This window comes from Drosophila albomicans, chromosome X, assembly GCF_009650485.2.
Source record: "Drosophila albomicans strain 15112-1751.03 chromosome X, ASM965048v2, whole genome shotgun sequence".
NCBI lineage: Eukaryota > Metazoa > Arthropoda > Insecta > Diptera > Drosophilidae > Drosophila > Drosophila albomicans.
In genome coordinates this window covers 18,837,609-18,865,021 of record NC_047627.2, presented here as the reverse complement: position 1 = coordinate 18,865,021, position 27,413 = coordinate 18,837,609, and the positions used below count along the sequence as shown (strand labels likewise).

Here is a 27,413-nt window from a genome sequence, read left to right as displayed (position 1 = left end):
CGGTCACATAAATCGGAATAGCATGTGGCCAGATCGAAATTTGCAATCGCAGAGTAATTCAATCTACACTCAAATTAACTTTCAATTCATTTCAATAGAATAGAGGGTAGCAGATTGTGTGTCAGCCCCTGTCCAGGGTATCAAGAGTATCAAAAGTAGTAAAGAAAAGAAAAGCTCAGCAATAACTAATTTAATTATGTGGCCAAATTGCAGCGTCAGTTGTTGTTGTTGTTGTTGTTGTTGTTGTTGCTCTCGCTGCTGCTTTGCTTGCATAAATCATTTGGTTGAGAGTCGGAGGAGTTGGCATGGGATTTCTTTGACGGCGGGAGATATCGCGATTCCAAGCCATTGACTCAAATTTGTCGACTGGCTTCTCTCTTTCGTTCTCTCTCTCTCTCTCTCTCTCCCCTTCCTCAAATGCCAAATGACTATACTGAGCTCGCGTTGCGGACATTAAACCAAGGAAAACAGTCAAGCAAAGTTGTGGAACGAGCTTGGGGGCAAAAGCACATCTCTGTTTTTGTTGTTGCTGTTGTTATTGTTGTTGTTGTGGGGGAAGCATCGCCGCGTCTAGACTGGCAGTCAAGCTAATAAACTTCCAAATTTCCGACAGCAGCTTAAGCGGCATTAATGACGCGTTGGCGTCCAAATGATTTATTAACAGATAGCATAGATCCTTTCGAGCTGCCGTTGATGCTTCTGCTGTTGTTATGGAGCCAGCTATCGTTTACTGCCTTGATACATGAGCGCAATCTTGTCAAATGCCATTAAGATTGCATCTTAGATTGTGCCTAAGACCGTGACTACAGCCTAAGCTATCGCTAGATAGCTAGCTAGCTAGTTGTTGTGTGCAATTAATCCACAAATATCATGTATACGTCTTTGGTTAGTTCATCAAATGACAACAGAGACAAAAGCCACGATCGATTGTTGTGCCAAAAGTCACAAAGTTTCTTTTTGCATAAGAAATCAACTTTTTCAAAATGTGTCTATTGATTGCGGCTTAATCAGTTACACTAATCAGCACAGTCGTATACGTGATTTTATGCGCTTGAAGAAAACAAAAAAGCATATTACATTTTAAAATTTTAAAATGTTTTAAAAATGTTGTCCAATTTTTTAATTTCTTTATTTGATTTTAATGTAAATGCTGATATTAAAATGTTTCGAAATATAAAATTTAGGAAAATATGATGACAATCTAAGTCAACCTTAAGTATACCTCCTAATTTTTATTTTCACCTGTTTTTGTTGATCATATAGAAATAAATAATTCACAAACTAATTTAGCTATTTCTTAATATAATAAAAGTAAAATTAGGATGTTATGTTAAGCAGCTTTTTTTTAGTGAAATTCCTTTTTAGTGGAGACATTATTTGTGGTGGTGCGATTAAAAAGTAGATCAAACTGCATTTAGTTCTGTCGTTCTGTTTGCTTACAAATTATGATTCAAATATGTGATTTATTTATGTGATTAAGAAGCAAATTTAAATCAATCAACTACTATGTGAGTAATTCTCTAACAGAATTTATAGCGTACAACTGAAATAATTTTAAAAATAAGTAAATACAATATTATGCTTTAAACTCTGGACTAGGACTATATTTTGAGTTTAGATTCATTTTAGGAACTTTTTCTGTTTAACGATAAAATATATAAGTGCGGTTATTGATTTGCGAACGAATCCGTTTAATTTTGCAATTATTTTAAAACAGAAAAAAATTTTCAAATCTTAATCAAAGTGCTTATTAAGAGCTATGTTATGGTGTTTATTTTATAACTTTAGATAATGTCACACGCGACATTTTTGCAAGAGAATTACTCATATATTATTTGACTTAAATTTGTTGTTAAATCAACTAGCAAATCTTGCATCATTCGAATTTGTTTTTAAATCAAAGAAGTCAGCTATTTAAATATTTATTTCAACACAAGGCCAATCCCAAGTTTGGTTTGGCAGTGTTAGCACAAGAGTTTTCGATATTGAGACAAAAGTTGTTGCGGTGCTAAGTAAGTCGAGTCGTCGACGATTTAATTGAAATGCCAGTTTATTCGCCTGCGCACCTCCCTGGACAATCCCTATTAGGCACAACTGGCAACTGGGACAACGAGGACGACGGGGACAACGAGGACAACTGACACAACTAGGACACAACGGGCACAACTGGCTGGCTAAGTTGCTCGGCAGTTGGTCTGCTGTTGCGAATGCCAAAAGCAAAAATCTAAATTGCTCAAAAGAAAGTTGCATTTGCATTCGGATTCGGATTTGGATTCAGTTTTGTTGTTCTTGTTGATATTGTTGTTGCCACTGATGTTGCTATAAAAGTTTTGGCCAAATGCAGCGCAAAATTGTTTAAGTAAACTTGCAACTTGAAGTTCGCAGGCAACTGGCAACTGGCAACTGGCAACTGGCATCTGGCATCTGGCGATTGGCGACTTGCTTCGCTGCAAGCTGCTGTTGTCCGGCATTAGAAGACATTCCTCTGCACCCCTCTGCATTCCTCTGCCCCCCTCGTAATTAAGTTGCCAACAAAAGTTCGTTGCCTGATTTGCAAGTCGCAACTCCTGCTTGTCCAGCTGCCTCAATCCAAATACCAATCCCAATCCCAGTCTCACTTCCATTCCCATTCCCATACTCTGATTCGGATTCGAATTCGGATTCCCCTTGGCCAATCAAAGTGTGTGTCATTTGCATAGCTGGATAGGCTTCAATGCATTGTTGCTGCGGGTTCACAGAGCTGTCTTGCAGCTGTCTATCGTATCAGTCCCCCCCTTGGTCCGTGTCCGAGTGTTGATTAAAATATAACCGGGCTCTAATTAATGCTAATTGACTCATTCGACATGTGTGCAGTGGTTGTTGTTGTTCCCTATTGTCGTTGTCGTTGCTGCTTAAGCTCAAGTGTTGTATTGTTTTATTGATTTACTTGAGATACTATATCTATCGCATTCCGTATTGCGCATTTCACTTCTCCACACTCTGCATTCCACATTCCGACACAGTTCACATTCCGCAGTTCCTCCTCGCATTCCTCATTTCGCATTCGTTGCCCCTCGCAACATGCGGGCTGCCTCATCAGTAACAGCAACAGCCACAGTAATAGCAACAGCAACAGCAACAGCCAGAGCATTAGCATTAGCGACAGTGATGCTGATTCGGCTCTTTTCCCGACATTTTGGTCCAATTGATTAATATTGCTGAATTGCCAGGAAGTGGCAATGACAACTTTAACTACATACAAATGTATTTGTCGCATTCGATTATTTGCATAGACATTAATTTGAACTAAACACATTATCCTCATCGACTGCAAAATACCCTCTGCTGAAAAGTGCTTATCGAATAATCTCTTTTGCTTTAAAACTTTTCTTATGGTATTAGTCATTTACATTGTTTTCCATTAATTTAATCTGGTTAAATAATTAGCCTGTTTTCATTTTGTATCATTTTAAATACGCAAACTTTTAAAAATGTTGTTCTTGTTCTTATCCCAATGAAGTGTTCTTATTATCATTGTCATTATTATACGCCTTATTTACAGGGTGAAAGGGTTTTAAATCATGTTCAAATTAATAGTCATTATATAAGGTGTGAAATGCAGCTATTAATACAGCGAGTAGTGATAGCTAAAAAGCCACCTTACTGCAAATAGGTTTTTTATTTCACTTCTAGGTATGCATATAATGTTATTTGTCCAGTCTTGCCCAGTCTCTTATCTAATTATAGCAACAGTTGCTCACAAATATACACATACACACACATGAGCAACTTGAAATCGTTGTAAAGTTCTCCTGGTTTACTACGCCCACTTAACACCCACCTTCCACCTTCACTAATATAGTATATCAGTTCCGCGCCTAGTCAAACACTCCCACATGCATTTGACTCACTTAAACTAAAATTTTTGACAAGCCATTTTTAAACACGATCGTTTAATAAGCAATTATCTGCAATGCGTGCAGTTTTTGCCCAACTGTTGAGCAACAGTTGATGAAAAGTACCCTAAATCTAGTTTGACAATCTTCGTTAAGCTATTATGGCTGACCACGTCCATTTAACACATCAGCCTTCACTAATATCTCGGTCCGCCGCCTAGTCAAACACACACACAACATATGAAGCTCATACAACGAAATTTTTGGCAATGACTTTTTTCAGTCACTTGCTTTAATTAACTGCTAGCAACTTCCTCTGACAAGGCATTGTTGTATCATTCAGTTCTTCACAACTGTTTAATAATAGTCGCAACGGTTGATCAACAGTTGATTAAAAGTATCCTAAGCAAGTGTTCTTCAATATAAGTGAGACTCGCCTGCCTGACCACGCCCACTTAGCAGGTTCGCCTCCTAGTCAAACACATACACAACATATGAAGCGCATACGTCGAAATTTTTTTCATCCTCAAATTAATACCCAGAAATATAATGGCTTGCATTTCTGCACAACTGTGAACTGTGTTGCAAATAGTGGCAACAGTTGAGCAACAGTTGATGAAAAGTACCCAAAAGCTAGCTTGACAATCTTTATGAACCTCCTTTGCCTGACCACGCCCGCTTAAGACATTAACCTTTACTATTATCTCGGTCCCCTGCCTAGTCAAACACACACACATACAAATTTCACACATATAGGCAAATTTTTGGCAAACCATTTTTTACATTTTTAGTCGAACTTATTAGAAAACCATTACCAGCAGCTTAAATTCGGTCGAAGTTCACAGAAATTTAAATTTATTTAATTTATGTGTAATAATTTATTGTTACAAAATATTTGATTTATTTTGCTTACTACTTAGTTAGGTGATTTTGAGATTTATTACCAGCTATTATAATTGTTGTTGTTGTTGTTGAAGTTATTTTAGGCCATTCGATGTGTTTTTTGACTCTTAGAGTAATTTCTTAATTTATAAAAGAAAATTTTGATTAAATTGTAGAATATAAATTTGTTGAAATGGAGCTATAGATTATTCGTTGCCTTGACCTTTTCAAAATTCACGTTCTAGCTAAGATGATATAGTACAATATTTATGACTTAATTTCTAATTAGGGAACAACCAATAGATGTGCAGATGAAATTCGTGTCATGGGTTAAGATAATCGTTGAAGCTGACAACTGGTTAAATTTTGCATAGTTGACACACACAAACACACACACACACAGACAAGAGAAGGATGCCGCAAGGACATGCCGAGTGACAGGCTGAAGATGGCCAGAGAAATGCACACATTTACCAATTAGGCGCTGTCACATTTGTTGGCCTAGTGGATATTTGCAATTTGCAAACCAAATGCAGTTTACTTCACTGTCTCTCTCTCTCTCTTTGCACATGTCAACAATTATTTATAGTAGGCGCTGTGTAATGCTTTGCAATAATAACAAAAGCAAATCCACTCGCAATAATTTTGTTCAAAGTCAGCTAAATTTTAGTGTGCAAAATGCTGTCCGAATTCCCTCTCAACAACAATTTGGATCCTGCCGATGTGGGTCGCGGCTTCAGCTTTGTCAACAGCAAACGGTGAAAATGAATGGAGATGTATTTCATTCAATTAATCACAACTTTAACCACAGCAATGGCGATCTGTTGCTGAAGGGCTACAAGCCACCGCAGGCTGTGCGCACTGGCACCTCGATTGTGGGCATCATCTACAAGGATGGCGTCATACTGGGCGCCGACACACGCGCCACCGAGGGACCCATTGTGTCCGACAAGAACTGCTCGAAGATCCATCGATTGCAGCAGCACATCTAGTACGTAGCTTAACTCACTCTTTTTATACCCGCTACCCATATGGTAGAAGGGTATTATAACTTTGTGCCGGCAGGAAATGTATGTAACAGGTAGAACGAGGCATTTCCGACCCTATAAAGTATATATATTATTGATCAGCGTCAACAGCCGAGACGATCTAGCCATGTCCGTCTGTCCGTCTGTGCGTCTGTCCGTCTGTCGGTATGAACACCTAGATCTCAGAGACTACGAGAGATAGAGCTATAATTTTTTTTCGACAGCATTTGTTATGTTTGCACGCAGATCAAGTTTGTTTCAAATTTTTGCCCCACCCACTTCCGCCCCCGCAAATCCAAAAAATCAAATAACAAGCGTAATTTTAAAGTATATACAATAAATACTATAGTAGTTATGATTCCTGAAAATTTGGTTACGATCAGATAAAAATTGTCGAAGTTATTTAAGAAATACTTTTGTATGGGCAAAAACGCCTGCTTACTAGGGGTCTTAGTTGCTTTGGCACAATCTGGTATATTGTGCCGTCTATGGTATATTTTGAATATGGCACTATATCGATATACCACATATTCAATTTGGTATATTTTCAGTATTTTTGCAGTATAATTGGTATATTTTGAGAATAATACCGCAAAATATATTTTGTTTTTATTCAAAATGGGTAGCGGGTATCTCACAGTCGAGTACACTCGACTGTAACTTTCTTACTTGTTTGGATTAATCTAGCCAAAATAAACTCTCTTTGTTAGCTGCTGTGGCGCTGGCACCGCTGCCGATACGGAACAGATGACACTCCTGACCTCAGCGGAGATGGATCTGCATGAACTGAACATGGGACGCCAGGTGCCCGTGATCTGTGCCAGCATGATGTTGCGCCAGACGCTGTTTCGCTATCAGGGTCACATCAGTGCCGCCCTCGTCTTGGGCGGAGTGGATAAGTATGGGCCGCACATCAATTGCATCTATCCGTGTGGCTCGATTGATAAAATTCCCTATGCGGCCATGGGATCGGGCACTCTGGCTGCCATGGCAGTGCTGGAGAATGGTTGGAATGCCAGTATTGATCTGGAGGAGGGCAAACAACTGGTGCGCAAAGCCATCTCGGCTGGTGTCTTCAATGATCTCGGCTCCGGTTCAAACATTGATCTGTGTGTGATCACCGCCAAAGGCGCCATTCCATTGCGCACCGAGACGATTGCCAGCGAACGCGGCGAGTTGTTGGGTCAGTACTCGTTTCTGCCCAACACAACGCTGGTGAAAAGCGTCTCGGTGCAGGACATTGAGATCACCGAGGAGCGTATCTATCGCCCATCGCGCTCCACTTCGTTTGTGGAGACGCACTCCGAGTCAAAGTCACTGCCAGAGACTTCGAGTGGCAGCCAGCAGCGACAAGCTGCAGATAAAAAGTAATTCATGTAGCTTTTGATGAGGCCAAAGTATCAAAATTCACTTAGGGGCATATTTTTCATTTATCAGTCACACACAATATTTAATAAATGCATAACTTACTTCACTTAAAATACCTTCGGTGGCCGCTATCAAAATTGACTTATTGGTCACAAAAGGCATACCAAATACGGAAATTGATATTGCTTCACTTGAAGTATTTTCGGAAACGGCCAACTTGAGACCATTATCAAAATGCACATAGCGACATATCTTCGATTATTGGTCACACACAAAAACGATCATATTAAGTGCATACAATATACGGAAATATGCACCTGCTTCACTTAAAGTACTTTTGCTTTATGGTCAAATTGTGGCCAGTACTAAAATTCACTTAGCCGCATAAATTCTGCTTGGCTAAATAAAATGTGCAGATAGTGTGCTGTTGCTGCATTAACGTTTTATCACTTAATGGCCAGTAAGCTAAAGACGTAAGGCTTAAGTTCTGAAATACTTTGGTAACTTATGCTGCAGAAAACTAACATTAAAATGATATAAATATTATTAATTTATTGTAGCCTGCTTTGCAATCGTATCATCAAGCAAGATACCTAACATATATTATACATAATTTTGGCAAAATAGTTTGTAAACTAAATGGTCTGAAGCCTTTAAAGAAATAGAAGCACAAGGTGAAGGAGAAATTTTAGAAGCTCCAATCAAGGTACAAAACTAACTCTCTTAGTTTTCAAGGTTTCAAATTTCAACTTGAATCTCGTATGGTAATCACAAGAAAATCGATTTTAATTCAGAATTTAAAGACCAATAAGGTTGTCGAATATCATAAAATATGAAAATTCAGCAAATCAAATATTAATCATATCAATTTACTAGTTTTCATAAGGAAAATACATTCAATGCAAGTAAACTACAAAAATAATAAAATTGTCAAAAGGAAATTTGTAATGTTGGAAAAACGAAAGCGAAACGAAATGTAAACAGATTTTCAACTGCTTTGGTTGGGTGAAATTTGGTAAAAGGCAGCATTAACTCGGAAATTTTTGGCTTTTTGCTCTGGCTCGCAATGTTTTTTTTTTTTTTTTTTTTGCCATGTGCGTTGATTACCAATCACAAGAAGTCAGTAGGTCAGTTATGCAGTTAGGCAGACACAGCTTACATAGCTGGAATTCTTGTGCTCCAGCGATAAGAGATAAGAAATAGCGATAGAGAAAGAGAGAGAGAGAGAGAGAGACGGACAGCAGCAGCTTAGAAATGCATGTTCAGATCTGTAGATTACTTTAGTAATTAGGTATGGACTGATGAAGCTATTGCAAATTGTATTTGTTGCCGCAATCCTCACGTACACACACAGCCCAACATGTGTGTATGTGTGTGTGAGTGTGTGTGTATTAAGAAGAACTTCGAGCAGGTGAACAGTTATATCTACATACACATGCTATACACATGGCGACCAATGAATGCTGCACTTGATTTGCTCTTACCTTTATTGTGGCGCCAGCCATCCAGCCTTCTGTTGCAATCTCCCCTCTGCTCTTCCCCTCTCTTCCCCATCACTCCACTCCACTCCTCAACTCAACTGTTAGTGCTGTAACTGGCGTCCCGGGGCGTTGCTTTGAGTGTAGATCTCAGGTGGCTCCAGCTGGTGTTCTTGGGTGCTTATAAACAGGGCTCTGTGTGTGCACATTGCACATTTTAAATTAAATTTCTCTCTGTGTGTGCTGTTTGTTTCCTGTCGAGCTGTGCCTGACAGTTCTATCTCCTAGCAGCATTCCCCTCCCTCCCTACCCCCTACCCCGCCCGTTCTATTTTGCTTTTGTCTTTGTTTAACTTGAATGATTTCTTTTGCCTAGGTTTTGGCTCTGCTTAGGGTCTGTTTTGTTGTTCCGGCCAAAACTGGCAAATGACAGAGCCGCAACAAATCCTTCTGGCTCTCTGCTTGGCCATCGAAAACTTTCATGGCATCCACTCAACTCAACAGCTCAACATTTTGTAAAACAACAACAGAAACTCAAAACAGCAACAAGCTATTTGCTATTTATATTTTGTTCTGTTTTTAATTAGTATTTGAATTCATCATAAATTTTGCTGCTCTCGAACTAAATGTGAAACTTAACTTTATTATTTGTGTACAAAATGGGCAGCAGGTGGCCAACAACGTTGCTCTTGTTCAGCTGCCTCAAAAACCCGAATTAATTGAATCGTTGTTGCCCAGACTATATCCTGCAGTAGGTTACGTTAGGGGAATGTCCTTTTGCCCTGGACCTGCTGCACTCGGTTCGCTTTCTGCTGCTGCTGCTGCAGGCAACTGCGTCGAGTGCAATTTAATTCAAATCGTGCGTAGCCAAGGGCAACCGTTACGCTTCCCCTATTCCCCCCTTTTGCTCCTTTGCATTCTCAGCCTCGCACTTTGTTAGTAGTAACGCACACACTCGCACACATTTGAATAAGAAACCCGTTTTTGGTAGGGTAGTTGGGGGGTGGTGAAATAGTAAAAGCAAACTGAAGTGGTGTGTGGATGTGGCATGTGGCATGAGGCATGAGGCATGCCTCGCGTCGCTGCTTCACAGCTCCCTCAGGCACTTGGAGCTGGCACATTTTACATCCTGTTGTTTATGGGCACATATCCTTAAAGTTGAAACATGCAAACAACAACTCGGTCCAGCTACAAACATTTACATGTCCGTCTTCCCCAAGCTTCCCCCAACTTCATTTTCTTCTCCTCGATGTTGGTCTTCATCTCCGTCTCCATCTCTTCTCTGTGTCCGTCTCCAGCTGCATTACTTATGTGCCGCACGGGAAATGGAATCAAAGGGCATACGACTGTGTGCAGAAAAGGCAAACCGAAACCGAAACAAACAGTGAATCCGAACAAATTTGTCGCTCAAACCAAGCCAAGACGAGACAAGAGACGAGCGAGGAGCGACGAGCGAGAGAGGAGAGGGGAGAGACGAAGCAAACTGAGCCATGTGCCGCCGGATATTGACAGGCGAGCAATAAAAAGGACAAAAGGCGACAACAGCGACACCAACAGGCAGACAAAAGGACACCCAGCACATTGCTTATTTATACGCCACACACACACATACACACACAAATACATACTATATATACTTATGTATATATGTAGAGGTTTAAGGGCGACACTTTGGCACTCACTTGACGACCCTGATGGCTTTCAATTGCGATCAGGTTGCGGCTCACAAATGAGGCTCCCTCCCTCCCGCCTGCCGCTTCCCTCCTGCCTGCCGCTTCCCTCCTGCCTGCCGTTTTCCGCTTGCAACTGCCGCTTGCAACTTTGGCGAGTAGCTCGTCAAGCTGGCCAGATTGCTTTCAGCTTTCTGTTTTCAACTTGCCGCTTGGCATTATCCATTATGCCTTAACTTAACATGCAGCTGCAGTCGCACACACACACATACACTGTTGCCCACACGCACAGTGGGGCAAATGTCACACTACAACTATGTCGCTTCCATATTGATTCGCACAATCATTTATAATTGAAGCCAACTACATAAATTAATTGTATTCCGTCACATTTTTCTACACGAGGTTGTCCGAGAAGTGGACTGAAATTTTCCGCCCACTGTGGCACGCATCAAAATTCTGTGCACGGCGGTGGCTCAGTCCATGTGGATGATGCGGATGAGGAGGCTCAAGTTTGTCGTGGACCCGGACAGAGCACGTGATCTGGCATACGGACAAGTGTCCAGTTGGCCAGCGAGATGTGAACATGCCAGCCAACATGCACGAGGGCAGCTCAAAGAGTTCTCCAAAAATACAATTAAAATGTTGTGAGTGATAAACTATTGTATTCATTTGAATTTTTGTTAATTCTAAACAACTTCTTTCATTATGTGATATTGTGTATTTATTGTCTTTATAATCAATTGAACTGAAATATGCAAGCTTTATCTGTTTGTCATAAGAAATATTTGATTTCTTAGAAATATTTGATTTCTATGCTATGTTATTTTGCCTCGATGTTTACTATATACTAATGGTATTTAAGATTAATGAAAATTTACGATCATATAAAAAGTTTAGAAGTTATTTAAGAAATAAATCAAAAACGTTAACTTACTATGGATCTTAGTTGCCTTTGTTGACAATCCGGTATATTTCTTACTCTTTGGTATATTTTAAATGTAGTACTATATTAATACACCAAATAAGCCTTTAACATATTATATTATATTATATATTTTGCTCATATTTTATTTATTACTTTATATTCGCTTTATTTACTTTGTGTATTTTCTTTTTTAAATATAATCTAGTGTTTATTTATTTTATGTACAATGTTAACAAATTATTTCTAAAGTTGATCACTCCAATTTGAAGATGTTTTCATGGTGCAAGTTAGATGTTCAATCCAGAAACTGATCGAGCACATTTCGCTCGCATAATCCGTTCAGCTATCCGTTCGCATATCTATCAAAAAATTGTCGCGCATGCTCCACGTGTAGCTGCATATCAAGCAGTGTCATGCGATTGGGCAGCTATTTATCGTGACTAACTGAAAACATACAGCATAAAAAAACAACAACAACAACAACGGGCACGTTTCGCTGAAGATGTAGAAGAAGCCAAAGAACGTGGTGCACACTGGGAGAGCGAAAGGAAGAAAGAGTGAGAGTCTGAGAGAGAGAGAGAGAGAGAGAGAGAGAGAGAGAGAAAAGTTGTCTCACACCTCTCGTCTAACCAGCTAGTTGCCTATGTTTTTGTACGAAATTGTCACGCTGCACTCTGGACTGAGAAGCCAAAATGTTCAGAGAAACTGGTAAAAATGGAATTCTTGACTTTATCCCTGAACTCCTTTAGCTTGAACTCCTAGGAAATACATAAATAGATAAATTAAAAAAATGATCCAGACACTAAATTATAAATTGTCAGATGTGCGTTGAAATAAATGAAAGAAATTAAAATTATGCCTTTGAAATAGAAATTTCTTCTTTATTATACTGATATGAATTCGTTCTTCATTTAAGAAAAATAAAATTTAGGACTTTCAAATAATTTAGATATTTCCTTACAGTTTTTCGGTTACTTTGACTTAAAAGAAATGTTATATATTTAAGGATTATATATTCGCTAATGAAAATAAAATATTAAGATGAACCTTGACGATTATTGTAATCATCTAAGGATCGTTTCTCTTCGAAACCATAGAAGAGACAAGAAATTATCATATAAATGTAATCTCTGTCCCATAGTAAATTGTAGCAAGTGTTTTTTTTCGGCTGTTCACCCGCGACACGTTTGCCCAGAGCTAGAGCAAAGCTTGCTTCATTTTGCAACTTTTGCTCGAGCCGCTTGTTTGTCTTTGGCGTACATCGAAAACAAAAAACGAAAACATAAAATAGAAAAGTAAGTTAGTTGGCTGGCATTTAGCAGGCAGGACAATGGAGCACGCGCACAGCCAAGAGCAGATATCGCACACGGTTGTCCGTCTGTGCGTCTGTTCGTCTGTCCGTGGAATGCATGCCACGTCTGGTGACGTGCTTCACAGCTTAAACAGGGTCCGGGCATATGTCACCCGTCGACGGGCGTACAAAGGGAATCTCCAGCCCATATTACACTCTCTCTGTCTCTCCATCTCTCTCTTTCTTTTGGTCCCCATCTAAAGTTGTAGCTGGGCGCACAATGCGCTTTAACGGAGCACTGTGCGCCACTTCATTATCGACAACACTTGCGCCTAATTAGCGGGGCAGACGCGGCGTATGCGCAATGAATAATCTCCCAGTTACCTTGGCAGCGACGTAGCACACAGCATGGCACACAGCGTGCCAGCCTGGCAGCATGGCAGCATGGCAGGCAGGCAACAACCTCACCGCAAAACTAGTCAACCAGGCAACCACACACGGCAATACGCATCTGCATGATTCCAAATCGTCTGCGGTCTGTTGCCAGCTGCCGTTGCGGTTCTCTGCCACTGCGGCGGCCACTTTATCAAAGCAACCACATCGCTGGGGCGAATGGCAAAGCTCGAATCGATGCTGGTTTGTGGATGTTGTGGCGATGCCAGCAGAAAAGTCGACAGCGATTGAATAATACAACAGGTGGATTTGCAATCAGGGTAATTCTATACATAACATATTGAATTACTCATAGATTTGGCCAGCCTAATAATTTGACCATCTAACAATGAATTAATGCAACTTAGGGATCCCTACTTGACGGCAAAGATACCCTGTAGTTAGTGTTAATTAAAGATCGACAGTCGATGTATAAATATTAATGTAAATAAACTTGTAATTGTATAGAACATTGAAGAAAATTATGTGCAATTCAAATTATAAGCAGCTGCAATACAAAGCCGTAACTGTAAGATTGATTCACTTGATCAACTTGTTACAGTTACGTATACGACACGTATGCGTGATTCCTCATTAAATTAATGATGTCCATGAAGAGCGCGCCATGTAATTTGCACAAAATAGGTTTCGACTTCGACATGCAAAAGGTTGAGCATTAAATGAAATTCCAATTGCACAGAATGTGCTAATTACGTATGTACATAAAATAATATCAAATGTCAGAGGAATGTGGGTGTGTGTAAGCTGCTGATTTTGGAGGCGGCTGCGTAACAACCGCATTGCCATGACTCGGGCTCCTTTTTTGAAATCCGCATGCACATGTGCATCTAATTGAGTCGGGCATTAGACACGGTTCACTAATTATTCTGATATTAGTTACACATTGCGAAAGATGAGGCAAGCGCAAAGATTTCCAATTGTTTTCCCTGTATCCTGGCAACGTTTGAAATTGCATTCCCGCACATAAATCCCCCCTCCGCTCCCAGCCGCCTCTATCGGCTTTATTCTCTTCCACATTTCATGCTTATTAGACGCATACCAATTCGCCCACACACACATGCAGACTACGTATTCTCAAATTAAATTACTGTGTTGAAATTGAAGGTAGCAGTTGAATTCCTTCCCTTTAAGCACTTATAGAACCACCACAAATTTAAAATTGTTTTTACAAAGAACGTCTACGAATTGCAATTCTTGATAGTATTTTTTGTTAACATTTAAAATGTAACGACAATCCCTTCATAATTAGTATCGTTTTTGCTTGTCGATATTTTTAATTGCCTATCGATAATACAAAAATGAATGTAAGTATTTTTAGTATTTCGATTTCTCACTTGTGTTACGCTAATTGAATTTTAAAGATTTGGCCACACTAAGCTGTAGTCTGTGCATTTTCGCGATCAGCTGTGAAAGTCGAATAAGCAATACGTTTTTGTGATGAGTTCTATTTTACCGTTTGACGATGTTGAGTTCAAAGTTGTCACCGCCGAAGACAGCGAGCGTCTCATGCAGTTTCTGCATGTGCATTATTATCGGGAAGAGCCGCTAACTATCGGCTGCCCGCCCCCGGAACCTGACGCCGAAGACGAGGCCTTCCTGTTGTCCAATGTGCCGCATGGCACCTGCCTGATGGCATTGTGTGGCGAACGTATTGTTGGCGCCGCCGTTGCCGGTCCCAAGATGCCGGACGAGGCCGAGCATCTGTTCGAAGAGGCAGCACGCCTGACGGGCACCAAATGGGGTCGCATTTTGGGCTTCCTGGCGATTGTTGAACGCGATGCGAACGTTTTCCAGCGCTTTAACGTGCCCAAGGCATTGCATCTGCATGCTCTGGGCGTCGACGCAACGCTGCGTGGCCGTCGTATCGGTGAGCGAATCGTGTCTGCCCTGGGCAGCCGTGGACGCGAACTCGGTTATCCGGTGCTGACCACCGACTGCACCAGCATCTACTCGGCACGTCTCATGGAGCGTCTGAACTTTCAATTGCTCAACACACTGCCCTACAGCAGTTACGTGGATGCCGCGGGTGTGCAACTCATCAAGCCGCCTGCCCCACACGACCAAGTGAAAACCTACGTGCTGCGATTGTAACGTGGTCACATTTCCATACATACACCTGTTATCGATAAAGTGTGTTATCAGCTTATCGCAGCTATTAGTAAAACTGATTAGTTATTACACGAGTGATAATGTGATTAATAATACTTACACATGTTACTCTTGACTGAATTTATGGATATTTCAATATGCATTTACAACTTACGATCAACTCTAAATAAAATGACAATTGGATTTTAACTTATTATGGATACTTGGAGTCATTATTTCATCTTTTTATAAGCTAAATATATGTATATTTCAATATGAAATTTCGACTTCAAACTTGCAAGTCGTTTATAACGTACTACGGATAATTATTTCGTTTAAAAAGTACCATCAACATTTAAAAAATGTAAGTACACCACTCTTTTTAAATAAATATATTAAATTCCTTTTAAAATACTATCACAAATGTGCCGGCTCCTTTTATTATTTCACGGCCAAGAAAGAATTTGGTTGGTTAATATTCCAGTCCGGTTAAAAGAAGTAACGAATGAGAAAAGAGTCCAAGAGGGATGTTGGTGTAATAGAGTTGTCCGCTAAAGAAGAGATGTATAAAAAAAAAACCCAAAAAATATTATAAATCTTGTTGAAGAATACAATACTTAGTTTACTGATGTGACATGAAGTTTTATTGCGAATATCAATTGAACATATATAAAAAAAAAAAAACTTCTTGAGAGTAATGTTAAGCAATAAGTAAGCTAGAAAGAAAAACAGAAGCCTTCAATAAGCTGCGTTGAAAAGTATGCTATGATTTTCAAAATCATTAAATGAATGAATGCTTATGCAGTAGATATTTCGAAGAATATATTTAAAATTACTTTTTTTGTTGAATAATTAAACACGAAAATGAATTTTGAAAAGCTGTCAATGTAGTGATGTAGTTAATAGCTAAATACCACGTTTCACTTTCTTCTCTTCGTCTCTTTTGCTCTGAATATTTGCATCGCAGTCTCGCTCGCATATTTGGCTATTTATGCTGAGCTGTGCTGTGTGCACTGATTAGGATAATGTATTCCTTGTGTCATGGGGGCAGCGACAAATGTAATCCGCAAAGTGAACTACCATCAGAGCGACGTGGCAGGAAGGAAGTGGCACTGGCTGTGACTGTAGTTGTAGTTGTAGCTGTAGCTGTGGCTGTGGCACTAAAAGTGCCAATGCGACTCGGATGGGGCCATCATGGGGTAGGGATTATGCCAGTGAAGCTTGTGGAAGTGAAATCGAGCGCGTGAAGTTTAAGTGGCGACCATTGTCCATCGAAAATGGTTGTAATTGGAGCAAAGTTTGATGGACTCCTGAGAGGGTAGAGAGGGAGGGCAATACGCTAGGGGTTTGTCCAAGGTCAGGCGAATGGGCGAAAAGAACTAACCGAAAGTGTCCAAACAAATCAACTAAAACTAAAGAAATGCTGCACAATAAAAGCATTAACTTTCGAGAGTGTGCGTGTGTGTGTGTGTGTGTCGGTGTCTCTGCCGCTGTCTGTGTGCGTGTGTATGAGTGTGTCCTTGAGCATTTTGTGCCAAATGCATAGGCAGTGCTTGTTGGCTGCAGAGGGGTGTGGCGAGAGACGGAAGCAGTAGCAGTACCAGCAGTAGCAGCAATGGCACCAACAACAACAACAACTACAACAGCGACAGCGACAAGAAGAGCGGGCAGCAAAGCTTAACACACACTTCAAGCGCTAAGCGAGCCACAGTCACGTACATTTTATAAACTTCATGGCACGCCAGGCCCTTTGTCTGTCTATCTCGCTCTCGCTTCCACTCGCAATCACATTCTAGCTCTGTCAGTCGCCTCGTCTCGTCTCGTCTCGTCTGTTCGCTTCGTTCGTTCGTTTCGTTATTGCTTCTTCGCCTCGTTCGTTCGCCTGGCACACTCGCACACACACTGAGCTTGTGTGCACTTTGTCTCGCTTGCGCTCGTCCGTATGCTGCACTGTAAGTGGCGAATTTGCCGCAAAGCTTTCGCTTTCGCCGCAAATCCTCGTAACGTTGTCACTGGCGCCATTCAAAAGCAGCTGCCATCGCCGCCGAGACGCCAGAACAATTCGTGCCGCGTGCGCGTTCGGTTCGTTTCGTTAAACAGTGGCTTCATTAGCTGCTGCTGCTGCTGTTGCTGTTGCTGTTCACTGAAGTCGCTGGTGTTGTTGCTACTGCTGCTTCTGCTGATTCCGTTGGCTTTTGTGCTCTTCTCGCAATTGCGAAATACATGGCGCCAGTTTTGTTATTCCTCCACTGCCTGTCTGTGTGTCTGTGTGTGTGTGTGTGTGTTACAGAGTGTTTGTGTGTGTGTGTGTTCGTTTCAGTGAAAGTAAACAAGCCGCATGGGCGCCGGCAATTCGACAAGGCACAAAAAACCATCTAACTCCACTGAGTAGCAACAACAACACCAACAACAACAGCGACGACAACAACGGCAGCAAGTGAAAACCCAGCAAAGAAAAACTCGGGAATCCAGATTGGAATCCATTCATTCATTTCATTGAAATTCGTCCTCGTTTATCAGAACTGTTTTTGTTGTTTTTTGTAGTGCAAATCGCTGGCAATTCACAATAAACGCCAACCACAAACTCGCAAAATAAAAAATACAAAAAAAATACGAAAAAGAATTACACCGAAAACAAACACAAAACCATACAAAAAACCAAATAAAAATTCGGTAAAAAACGAGAGAGAAATACAAAAACAACTACAAAAAGAAGAAGGAAATAAACTGATAATGCTGCGAGAGGTGCAACAAAGACGTACCGCTGTCAACTACAGCCGGCTCTGGATGTTGCCCCTGTTGGGCCTATGCATCGCCAGCTTTGGTCTCCGCTGCGATGCACGTGCGGTAAGTGGCGCATTGTGGTCGTCGATGTTGTTGTTCTCGGTTTGCCCTTTACTCTTTTTGCCGCGGGGGCATGCCTCAGGAACATTGCTACACATGCCACACATTCCGTCCGCATGCCGCGGGCACGAGCTCAACTCTTGGCTCGTGGCCACATTCAGCGCTATCCGTTAAACTCTAACAACACAAACACAATCGCAATAACAATCGCGATTACTTTATTTCGCGCAAAGTCATCGACATCGATAGTGAAGTAAATACGGAGAGCGTTTGTCAGTGAAGCGTTGAAGAATGTCGCACAAAGAGGAATTGCTAAATTAAGTGCTCTCAAGAGAGGAAATGCAGTTTGGCTTGGCGGGCCAACCTCAACAGTTTTTTCATTTATTTTTCTTCTTTTTCTTCGACTAAAGTCTTAAAGTCTTAGATAATAAAAACCAAAGCTTTTCAAACAATAATCTAAAATAAATTTTAAATGATTTATAAAAGAATCTTACAAAAAAAGTATTAAATACAGTTTGGTTTTAGTCGCCAACCTCAACAGTATTTTCTTTCTTCATTCCTTTTGTTCAACTTTTTGTTGTCTATAAAAATTAACGAAAAGCTTTTCAAATGATATAAAATAATTTATAGAACAATCTTACAAAAAAAGAGTATTAAATGCAATTTGATTTTAAGCGCCAACCTCAACAGTTTTTTAATTTTCTTTTTTTTCTTAGATGGCTAGTTGTCTACAAAAAATAAACGAAATACCTTAAGTCTCAGATAATATTGAACAAAGCTTTTCAAATAATGATATAAAATAAATTGAAACTTTAACTAGTTTATAAAAGCATGTTTCAAACAAAAAGTAAAAGTTGAAAGTTAAGTAAAATATTTTGTCTTATGAGAAACATACATATGTAACATATATGTGTTATAATATGTATGTTTATGTTACGCATTTTGGAAACTTACCCAATAAACTTGGTGTAAAGCTCTCACATTAATGTAGCTGTCAATTAATGAAATTGGGAACACATATCGAAGAGCGTCTCGGAAACTTAACATGTAATATGCTCATCCCCCCCTCAGCAAATGGCAATGACACTGACAAGCCCAATGACAGGCCCTTTTTGCTGTTTTGTGTAATAAACCCGAGAGAGAAGCGGAGACAAAGGGAAGCAACAACAGCTTGGGGAACCTTTGCAGAAAGCATATTCTAGACGAGTCTAGATTTAGTTGTGACACGAATATTCTATGCCACGACGATGCTACCAATCAAATGTCCTTGGAACTGGAACAGTTTTAATACTTTTTTTTTCGTTCATTTTCGTTTTTTTTTTTTTGCTTGTCGTTTTGCGTTGAGTATTTGTGAAAGTTCTTGATGGCGAGTGATGGACTGGTTTCGGGGTCAGTGAATAGAGCGATTTAAGCGTTACTCACCAGCAAAAATTGTTTTTCATGGCTGGCGCCAATGTTGGGTGTGTGTGTGTGTGTGTGTGTGTCCAGTGTCCTCCGTCCTGTGTCCGGTGGGCGTAGGCCACCAACGATGACGATGATGATGATGTTCTTGATGGTGCTGCTCTGCTGCTGGCAGCACTTCGAATTGCCCAATTTATATGCGCAAACTGGCGACTCTTTCTCTGACTCTGACTCTCTTTGTGTGTCTCTCTCGCTCTCTGTTTGTGTGTGTGTGTATGTGTGTGTGTGTTTTGGAAGTAAATCAAAAACGTGAACTCTTGGCTAGCCAAGCCAAAAAGTTTTTTCTTCTGCTCGTTTTTCGTTCTCGTTTGTGGGGGCAGCTAAAGCGGCGTCAATACGTCGCCATCTCCGTCGCTGTTTCCATTGCTGTGTCGTCTGCCAAAGCAATTCGCCCAGTCTAAATGCCAGATCCTTGCCTGGTTGACTTGTTTTGCTTGCTGCGAGAGTTTATCCTTTCAACTGGACCCGTCCCGATCCGTCCGTCCCATCAACCGTCTACCAGTGCCATTTTTCTTCCGTTTGTTTTGCTCAACCTCTTGTTGTTGCTGTTGTTCCCGCTACTGCTGCTGCTGTGGTTGTTGTTGCTGCTGCTGTGGTTGTTGTTGCTGTTGCTGTCCACCCGCCCGTAAGCACGCTGCGAAATGAATAATTTCTGGGAATTTACTAGAAAATTTTATTCATATAAATCACAAATTAAATAAGTTTTTACGACGTTGTTCAGCGGTTGCAAGCCACTACAAAACTTATTTGTGTTCTCATTCCCCCGTGTTGTAGACTTATTGTTGTTGTTGCTGTTGTTGTTGCTATTGCTGTTGTTGTGGTTCCTTCATGTTGCCGGAGCCTAAAGGACTAGCTGGGTTTGCCTTGCGGTGCCATTTTATATGTATCGCCGTCGTTGCCGCCGCCGTCGACGTCGCCGTTGCCTCTCCTCCGCTCACCCCGCTCATCAGTTTGCTATTCCCTTGCCGCACTGTTTCCCCTTTCCCCTCTGCCCGTTGCCCCGTCGCACAGCCTTTTGGCATTTGCCCTTTTTTTATGGTCGTGTAATTTTTTGTTGGGCTTTTTATTTATGCTTATTATCGTGATTGCTTTTACCCGTAGCGAGAGCCATAGTCGCCGCAGGAGTTGCCTCTACAGCATTACGCACTTACACACATACCTTTTTTTGCACTCGGGGCAGTTCCAGCAGTTGCTCTAATTCAATCAACAATACATTTTTGTTCTCGACAGGAATAGATTCAAGTTTACTTAGATTAAAAAGAGTTCAAAAATACTTTTGCCAATAAATTGCAAAGTAAATACATGCATATTTAAATGAAATTTCAATGCTGTTTAATATGTGAGTATACTATTTTTGCTAGAAAGTTGTAATGTAAATTTACATACTTTCTAGCAAAATATATAATTTTTCTAATTTTCAAATTACCATAGAAATTAATGTGAGTATTTGCTATGCAGTTTTCTTGAGTTGAATATCTTTTTTACAAAGTTTGTGAATTATTTAAAATAAATATAGCTAGTTGCCAAGCAACCCTCGTTCTTATAGTAGAGTAGACTGCCATGTTTATACTACATTCATTCACATTGCTGTGGTGCTGTGGTTGCTGCTGCTGCTTTGCTTTTTTGTGTTGGTCATTTTGCTTTTTGGTTCGTTGGTTGCCTGGGCTTGGCTTGGCTTGGTTTCCATTCTGGCTTAAGACAAAAATGTTGCCTAGTTTTTGGGGGCATGCGGCAAGCTAGTTGCAGATGCATTAATAATGCAACATTAGCAGAGCGAGAAAGAACGAGAGAGAGAGACAGAGAGAGGGAAAACAACATCTACAAATACTATGTCTGCCGGTTGCTGTCTGCTGTCTGGTGTCTGCATCCACCTAACATAGATGCCCGTTGGCAAATGCTTTTCATTTTATTCATGGCATCCACGTGCGGGTGACACGACTGAAAGCAATTTACGATGTGGTCGCCGCAACAACATGCAATTAATCATAGCAGTTGCCCACCTACTTCATCTCCTCCACCTCCTCCACCTCCTCCTCTTACTCCCCAGCTGGCAAACACATAGTCATTGCCAAAAGAGCCACTGGCTGCTCCACTTTCACTTTCAGTTTCAGTTTTTACTAAAACACACACACCAAGGACGCCTCGCCCAGGCGAAGGCCAGCACAGCACAGCACATGGTAGAGAGACACACGGACAAAACACAATATAAAAGTAAAAAAAAAAACAAAAGTAAAAAAACTACTGTCGAGTGTACACCACTGTGAGATACCCGCTACGCATTTTGAATAAAAGCAAAGCTGTTCAATAATAATTGTAAAATATACCAAATTAATATACCACAAAAATACTGATAATATACCCAAGGTTATATTTTGGTATATTTATACTGTGTTACATTCAAAATATACCATAGAGTGCAAAATATGCCAGACTGTCAGCCAAAGCAATTGAGACTCGTAATATATAGTATTTGGTATATTGATATACTACTACATGCAAAATATACCATTGTGTGCAAAACTAAGACCCGTAGTAAGTAGGCGATTTTTAACACATACATGTATTTATTAAATAAGATCGGCACTAAATACATAAATACCGCAGTTAATATTGCATGTACCAAAAAATCACGGCTCAAAATTTAGTTTTTTATTCGACATTTTCAATTTGGGGGGGCCGGGCAAAAATTTAAAACAAACTCTATCTGCGTGCAAGCATTACAAGTGCCATCGTATCTCTATCTATTATAGTCTCTAAGATCTAGTTGCTCATACGAACGAACAGACAGACGGACATATCTATTTCGTCTCGGCTGATCAAGAATATATATACAATATAGGGTCAAAAATGCCTCCTGCCTGTTACACGCATTGCCCGTAGGCACAAAGTTATAATGCCCTTCTTCTCTATGCGGTACCGGGTATAAAAATGAAAGAGAAAATGAAGAAAAATCCAAAAAACTGGCAGTTGAAAAACCAAAGAATTCGACCTTGAGCCAGCTGCAACTATTTCGCACATCAAATCATAATTTATGGCTCCAACCAACAACAACAAAAAAAAAAAAAAAAGAAGAAAGAATCGAGCGTATGGCAATCAAAGTGAGCCTGCAACGTGCCACCTCTCGCTCTCGTATGGCAAGTGGCAAGTGGCAACTGGAAACTGGCAACTGGCGGTACGCAGTCGCCCACATAATTATCGCTTTGATTTATGGCAGCATTTTCGCAGCCAATTACTTCGCGCCCAGCTTGGCAAAAAGAATGAAAGGCAAAAACAACAACAACACATAGAGAGAGAGAGAGAGAGAGCGAAAGAGAAGAGTATGGCAAAAGCGGAAACGGAAATCGCATGGAATGTGCTGTGTGCTGCATGTGGCAGGCAATGTGACGCAGACCTTCCACGATGCAAAGATCAAATATTCAACTGGCAAAAAACTAGAGGAGGCCTTCATCGCATGGCTTGCGTGCCATGCAAATCACCTTCAGAACTCACTCATCATCATCATCGCCATCATCTAAATAGCTTTCCCCCAATTACATTGTAATCCAACAATCGAGTTGCAACGTGTGTTCAAGCTGAGCAACCTTCAGCTGAAAAAATCTAAAAGAAATGCCATTACATTACATTGATGAGCTATGAAGTGCACTTTTTCATATGGCGAAATTACAAAATATAGTTGAAGTGCTGTCAATTTAAAAAGTATTAAAACAAAGCTAAGGAGGAATTATATAGTAATTGATATACATACATATATGTATATATATGAACAAGTTATTTTCAAATTAAAACTAATTCTCAACAGTTTCGAGTTGTTTCAAGTAGGTATTATATGTCTTAATAGCGTGTAATTAATCTTTTATGAACATACATATGTAGACAACTATTCGCTTTAGTGAATATGTGACTAGCTTCAGTTATCGCACTGACAGTAAAAAGCTAGTTTATTAAATTTAAATAAAATAATTTTTAATAATAGTCATCAATGTTTTAGATCTACTTGTAACTTCAGTGAAATTGCTTCAAAATAATTATCTAATTCTTAAAGTTTAAGTGAACTGCGGATCTTAGTTGCTTAGGCTGACAATCTGTTTTTTTTTTTTTTGCACTATATGGTATAATTTGAATGTAGTACTATATCAATATACCTAAATTATACGTTAGTATATTTTTAATAATTTTACCATCTATTAATTTGGCATATTTTAAAATGAATACCGCACTATTTAGCTTTTATTCAAAATGAGTAGCAGGTATCTCACAGTCGAGCACACTCGACTGTAGAAAAAATAATTTAATTAAATTTTACATTTACATCGCTACCAATATATTTAAGCTGTTTACAGCTTCAGCGAATATTGAAGCTGTTTCTAAGTATAATGAAATTGCTTAATAATAAGTGAATTAATTAATGTTTACATAGAAGTATCTCCAATATATTTAATCTCTTTAAAACTTCATAAGAATTAGTTCAAAATAATTCAATAACATTGTACTTAAAATTAACAACTCTTCCAATAAATTCATCGGAATTGCATTAAAATAAGTTAATAAAATTCTAAATAACAGCTTCTCAAATATATTGAACCAAGTTATGACTTCAGTCGAGTTGCTTGAAGCGAACTCGTGCAAATATGTTTTTCAGGTGGCATAAATTTCATTTGTATAGTTCAGTTGCTTGAGGCTTCTCTGCTCATGCTTAAGATTTGCACTTAGATTGAGCTGAGATTGTGCAGCATATGTACATACATATGTATTATAGTATTCTCAGTAGACAGATGTCAGCGCATCTATTTACTATATTTATTGCCAGATAATTGTCAGGCCATTTATTTTATGGAGCATTCAATCGACTTGCAGCAGCAGCAGCAATGCAGTTTTGTCTTTGTCTTTGTCCTGGCAAGCGGTAATCAACTCAATTGCGCTCGTCCTTGTCTCCTTTGACCCGATTCGGGAGTCCCTTAGCGCGCCTTGCAACATTGTGCTGCATTGTGCATTGCGTACTATATGCGTATGCGGGTGTCGCCGTCTCAGTCGCAGTCGCAGTAGCAATCGCAGTCGCAGTTGGTTGATTTCCCTCCCATTTCCCACTTTCCACTTCGTCTGCGCTCGCTCCCTCTCTCTCTCTGTTTTGCAAAGCGAACGAGCTGGCACAAAGCAAATGCCCTCTACATTCCCTTTCCCTTCCCTCATCTTTTACACACACACACACAGAGCGAGTCCTTTTCCCATTTTGGCACTGCTGGCGCCTTTCGGTCCGGGTGCTTTGTTTAACGCGCCGCACGCCTCGTTATGCACAAACAAAGCGTCTCGCTTCAATTTGGCAGCAAATTATAAAAGTCAGCATCTCCAGCAGCAGCAACTGAAGCAGCAGCAGCTTTGTGCAGCACGTGCCGCTTGAAACTATCGACAACGATACATGGCGAGGCGCATTTTAAGAAGTGCTTTAAGCTCACACCGATTACCATTTTCAACTCTGCGCATTTCAATTTTAGTTCTAGTTAAAAAGCAGTTGTTGCTGCCCTTTCAACTTCATTTCAATTTACGAATAATAATAGTGAAATAAATATGCAGTTAACCCTACCTAATGGTTAATTATTAAACAGTCGCAGTAAAACTTAAATTTTAGTTCTATTTTAAAAGGAAGCCCTTTCTGCCCTTTCAATTCATAGTATTTGCAAAAGCAAGTATGAAATAGAACAGAAATTATAGCTTGCAAGTGCCACAAAACTTTGCGCATTTTTATTTTGAGCAAACAAAAGTAACTATGAACATTTTACAATACTTCATAGAATTATAAGCTAGCAAGTTTTCAACTGCAACTTTCTCTATATGCAAATTTGAAACTGTATTTTCAAATAATGAATGTTGGAATTTTGGTAAAGACTCGTTTACTGCGTGATGAAATGTCGTAAACTAAGTTATTTTCAAATTGTAGATTGATGAAGGTTTAATTTTTAGAAAGTAAAAAATACAAATAAGAATAATTTTAAATTAAGCAGCAGATTGATCTAGCTTTATATTATAATAGTAAAAAGCACAAATATAACTACGAATTATTTGAACAACAAAATAAATTCCTTTCAAACTTTGTGTATTCCCAATGACAAGAAAATAAATGTTGTCCCTCTAAACATATTTCACACATCTTTAACATTTTTCCAACATTTCTGCTAGAGTGCAAAAATATAATTGACTCTCAAAGCTTACAAAAATATGCAAGTATTTGCAGCATTTAAATAAATGAATGAAGTCAGCAAACCGAACTAGTATTAATATTTTTAGTAAATTTAAAACAATTCTAGTTGAGCTCTCACAATTTATTGCGCAAATATTCAAAATAGTTCACTTGTCGAATTGATAACAATTTATGTGAAAATACAAGGAAATTAAATATTTTTACAAACACTCACACACATACACAAATTTGTGTGTATTTCTTTTTTGAGAAAAGCTCGAAGAATAGCAGTAGAATATTATTTGGATGATGGAATGTTGTGTGTGCTATTCGCTTTTCTAATTACTTGGGGGCCAGCCGCAGACAGTGGAAAACAATGGGCAACAACAACAATCATAATAGGATGAAACGAACAAAAAATATGAAAACAGCAGCTGGTAGAGCAATGAAGGCAAATTAATTTGCGGACATTTGAGACGTCGGTCAAAGTTCAGCGCATAGAATGAATCCGGCTGACGATAATGAGCATAGGCGTAGCAGCTGTAATGAGGCTGCTCTTTTCTCCCCATCTCTCTGTATGTGTGTGTGTGTGTGTGTGTGGTTGTCGATGGCAACAACCATTGATGCAATGCTGATGATGATGATGATAATAATGTTAATGATGCTGTTTCTGCTGTTGATGAGCGGCTGTTGGGCGATGCTGGCGTTGAAACATTATCGTTCACTTGGGCATCATTGATAACTAATGTTTGCCCATTAATCGAGGCAGTCAGCAGTCAGCAGTTGTTGTTGGTGTTGCTGGCCGTTGCCTGCCTGATTAAGCCAAGCTCATACAGCACGCAAACAACAACAACAACAACAACAACCGAATGACCGAAAACACGCTGGCCAAAAATGGCAACTGGCAGCAATTGGGCTCTAATGCGTGTTAAACTTTTTATGTTGCCCATGTCCTCTCTGCTTAATAATTGAACAATAAAGAATGTCATTAAGTAATTTGTGTATGTTCAGCCATAAAACATACACCCACCCACACACACACACACACACTCAGGCATACACACACGCACCCATGTGCATTAATTGTTAATTTAGTGCTCGTTTAAGTTTAATGATTCGTGGGCATGAAATTTTAAAGTTTATTGCCCAACTCTGCCTCAACAAATTACAGATGTGCGGCATTTGCAGCAAATGAAATACTTATCCCATCAACCAAGCACACACTCACACACACACCCTCGCACACACACACACACACACTCACATTCAGCCGCAGGCACAACACATATCAAAAAGCCCTTAACCCCCCTCGAAAAATAAAACCAGTGATTCATGTTAATTAAATGTGACACAACTTTAACAACTTTTCTTTTCGGCTTCGGCTTTGGCTCTCTTTCTGCACCCTGTAATCTCACGCTCATATCGGGTATAATGATAAGCATCTAACACATACTTAAAGTAACACTCAATGATTATGATAATTGTTTTTTATTTCACCAAGTTTAGAGATCTTTTAGATATCCTTGCTTACTGTGCAATTTACAATTTTAGAGTTGTTAAGTTTTGTTTGGCAAAATGCAAATTTAATTTAACTGCTGTATGCGTTGTCACGTGTCGTATACTTGATTATTATCATAATGCCTCGAAAAGTATGCTACACATTTTATATAATTAAATCGAAGCTTTGTTTTACAAATCGAGAGTAGATTAGCAAACCGTTGACAGTTAACAAATGTAATAGTTTAAACCATTTAACTGTTCATATATTAAACAAGTTTTACATATGTCTGTAGATCTAATTAATAGCGAAGCTATTCGAAATCGATTCATCATGCAATGCAACTCCTGCTTTTATACTTTGAACCACACGGCTTAC

General features: G+C 39.6%; 3 protein-coding genes across 3 annotated transcripts in view; all 3 read left to right on the top strand.

Moving 5' to 3' along the window:
* Nucleotides 1-5,351: 5,351 nt before the first annotated feature.
* Nucleotides 5,352-7,243, top strand: LOC117569972 (proteasome subunit beta type-7). Its single transcript, XM_034251352.2, has 3 exons — nt 5,352-5,515; nt 5,569-5,748; nt 6,496-7,243. The coding sequence occupies exons 1-3, from the start codon at nt 5,436-5,438 to the stop codon at nt 7,154-7,156; spliced, it is 921 nt and encodes a 306-aa protein (XP_034107243.1). The 5' UTR covers nt 5,352-5,435; the 3' UTR covers nt 7,157-7,243.
* Nucleotides 7,244-14,226: 6,983 nt separating this feature from the next.
* On the top strand, nt 14,227-15,346 carry LOC117570528 (arylalkylamine N-acetyltransferase-like 2). The gene is made up of 2 exons (XM_034252237.2): nt 14,227-14,276; nt 14,334-15,346. The coding sequence occupies exon 2, from the start codon at nt 14,410-14,412 to the stop codon at nt 15,061-15,063; it is 654 nt and encodes a 217-aa protein (XP_034108128.1). The 5' UTR covers nt 14,227-14,276; nt 14,334-14,409; the 3' UTR covers nt 15,064-15,346.
* Nucleotides 15,347-17,100: 1,754 nt separating this feature from the next.
* Nucleotides 17,101-27,413, top strand: part of LOC117569550 (mucin-5AC) — a 28,652-nt gene continuing 18,339 nt past the window's right edge. The window contains exons 1-2 of the mRNA XM_034250761.2: nt 17,101-17,142; nt 17,605-17,907. Coding sequence (XP_034106652.1) covers nt 17,794-17,907 — 114 coding nt within the window. The 5' untranslated portion in view covers nt 17,101-17,142; nt 17,605-17,793. The remainder of the gene's footprint in view (nt 17,143-17,604; nt 17,908-27,413) is intronic.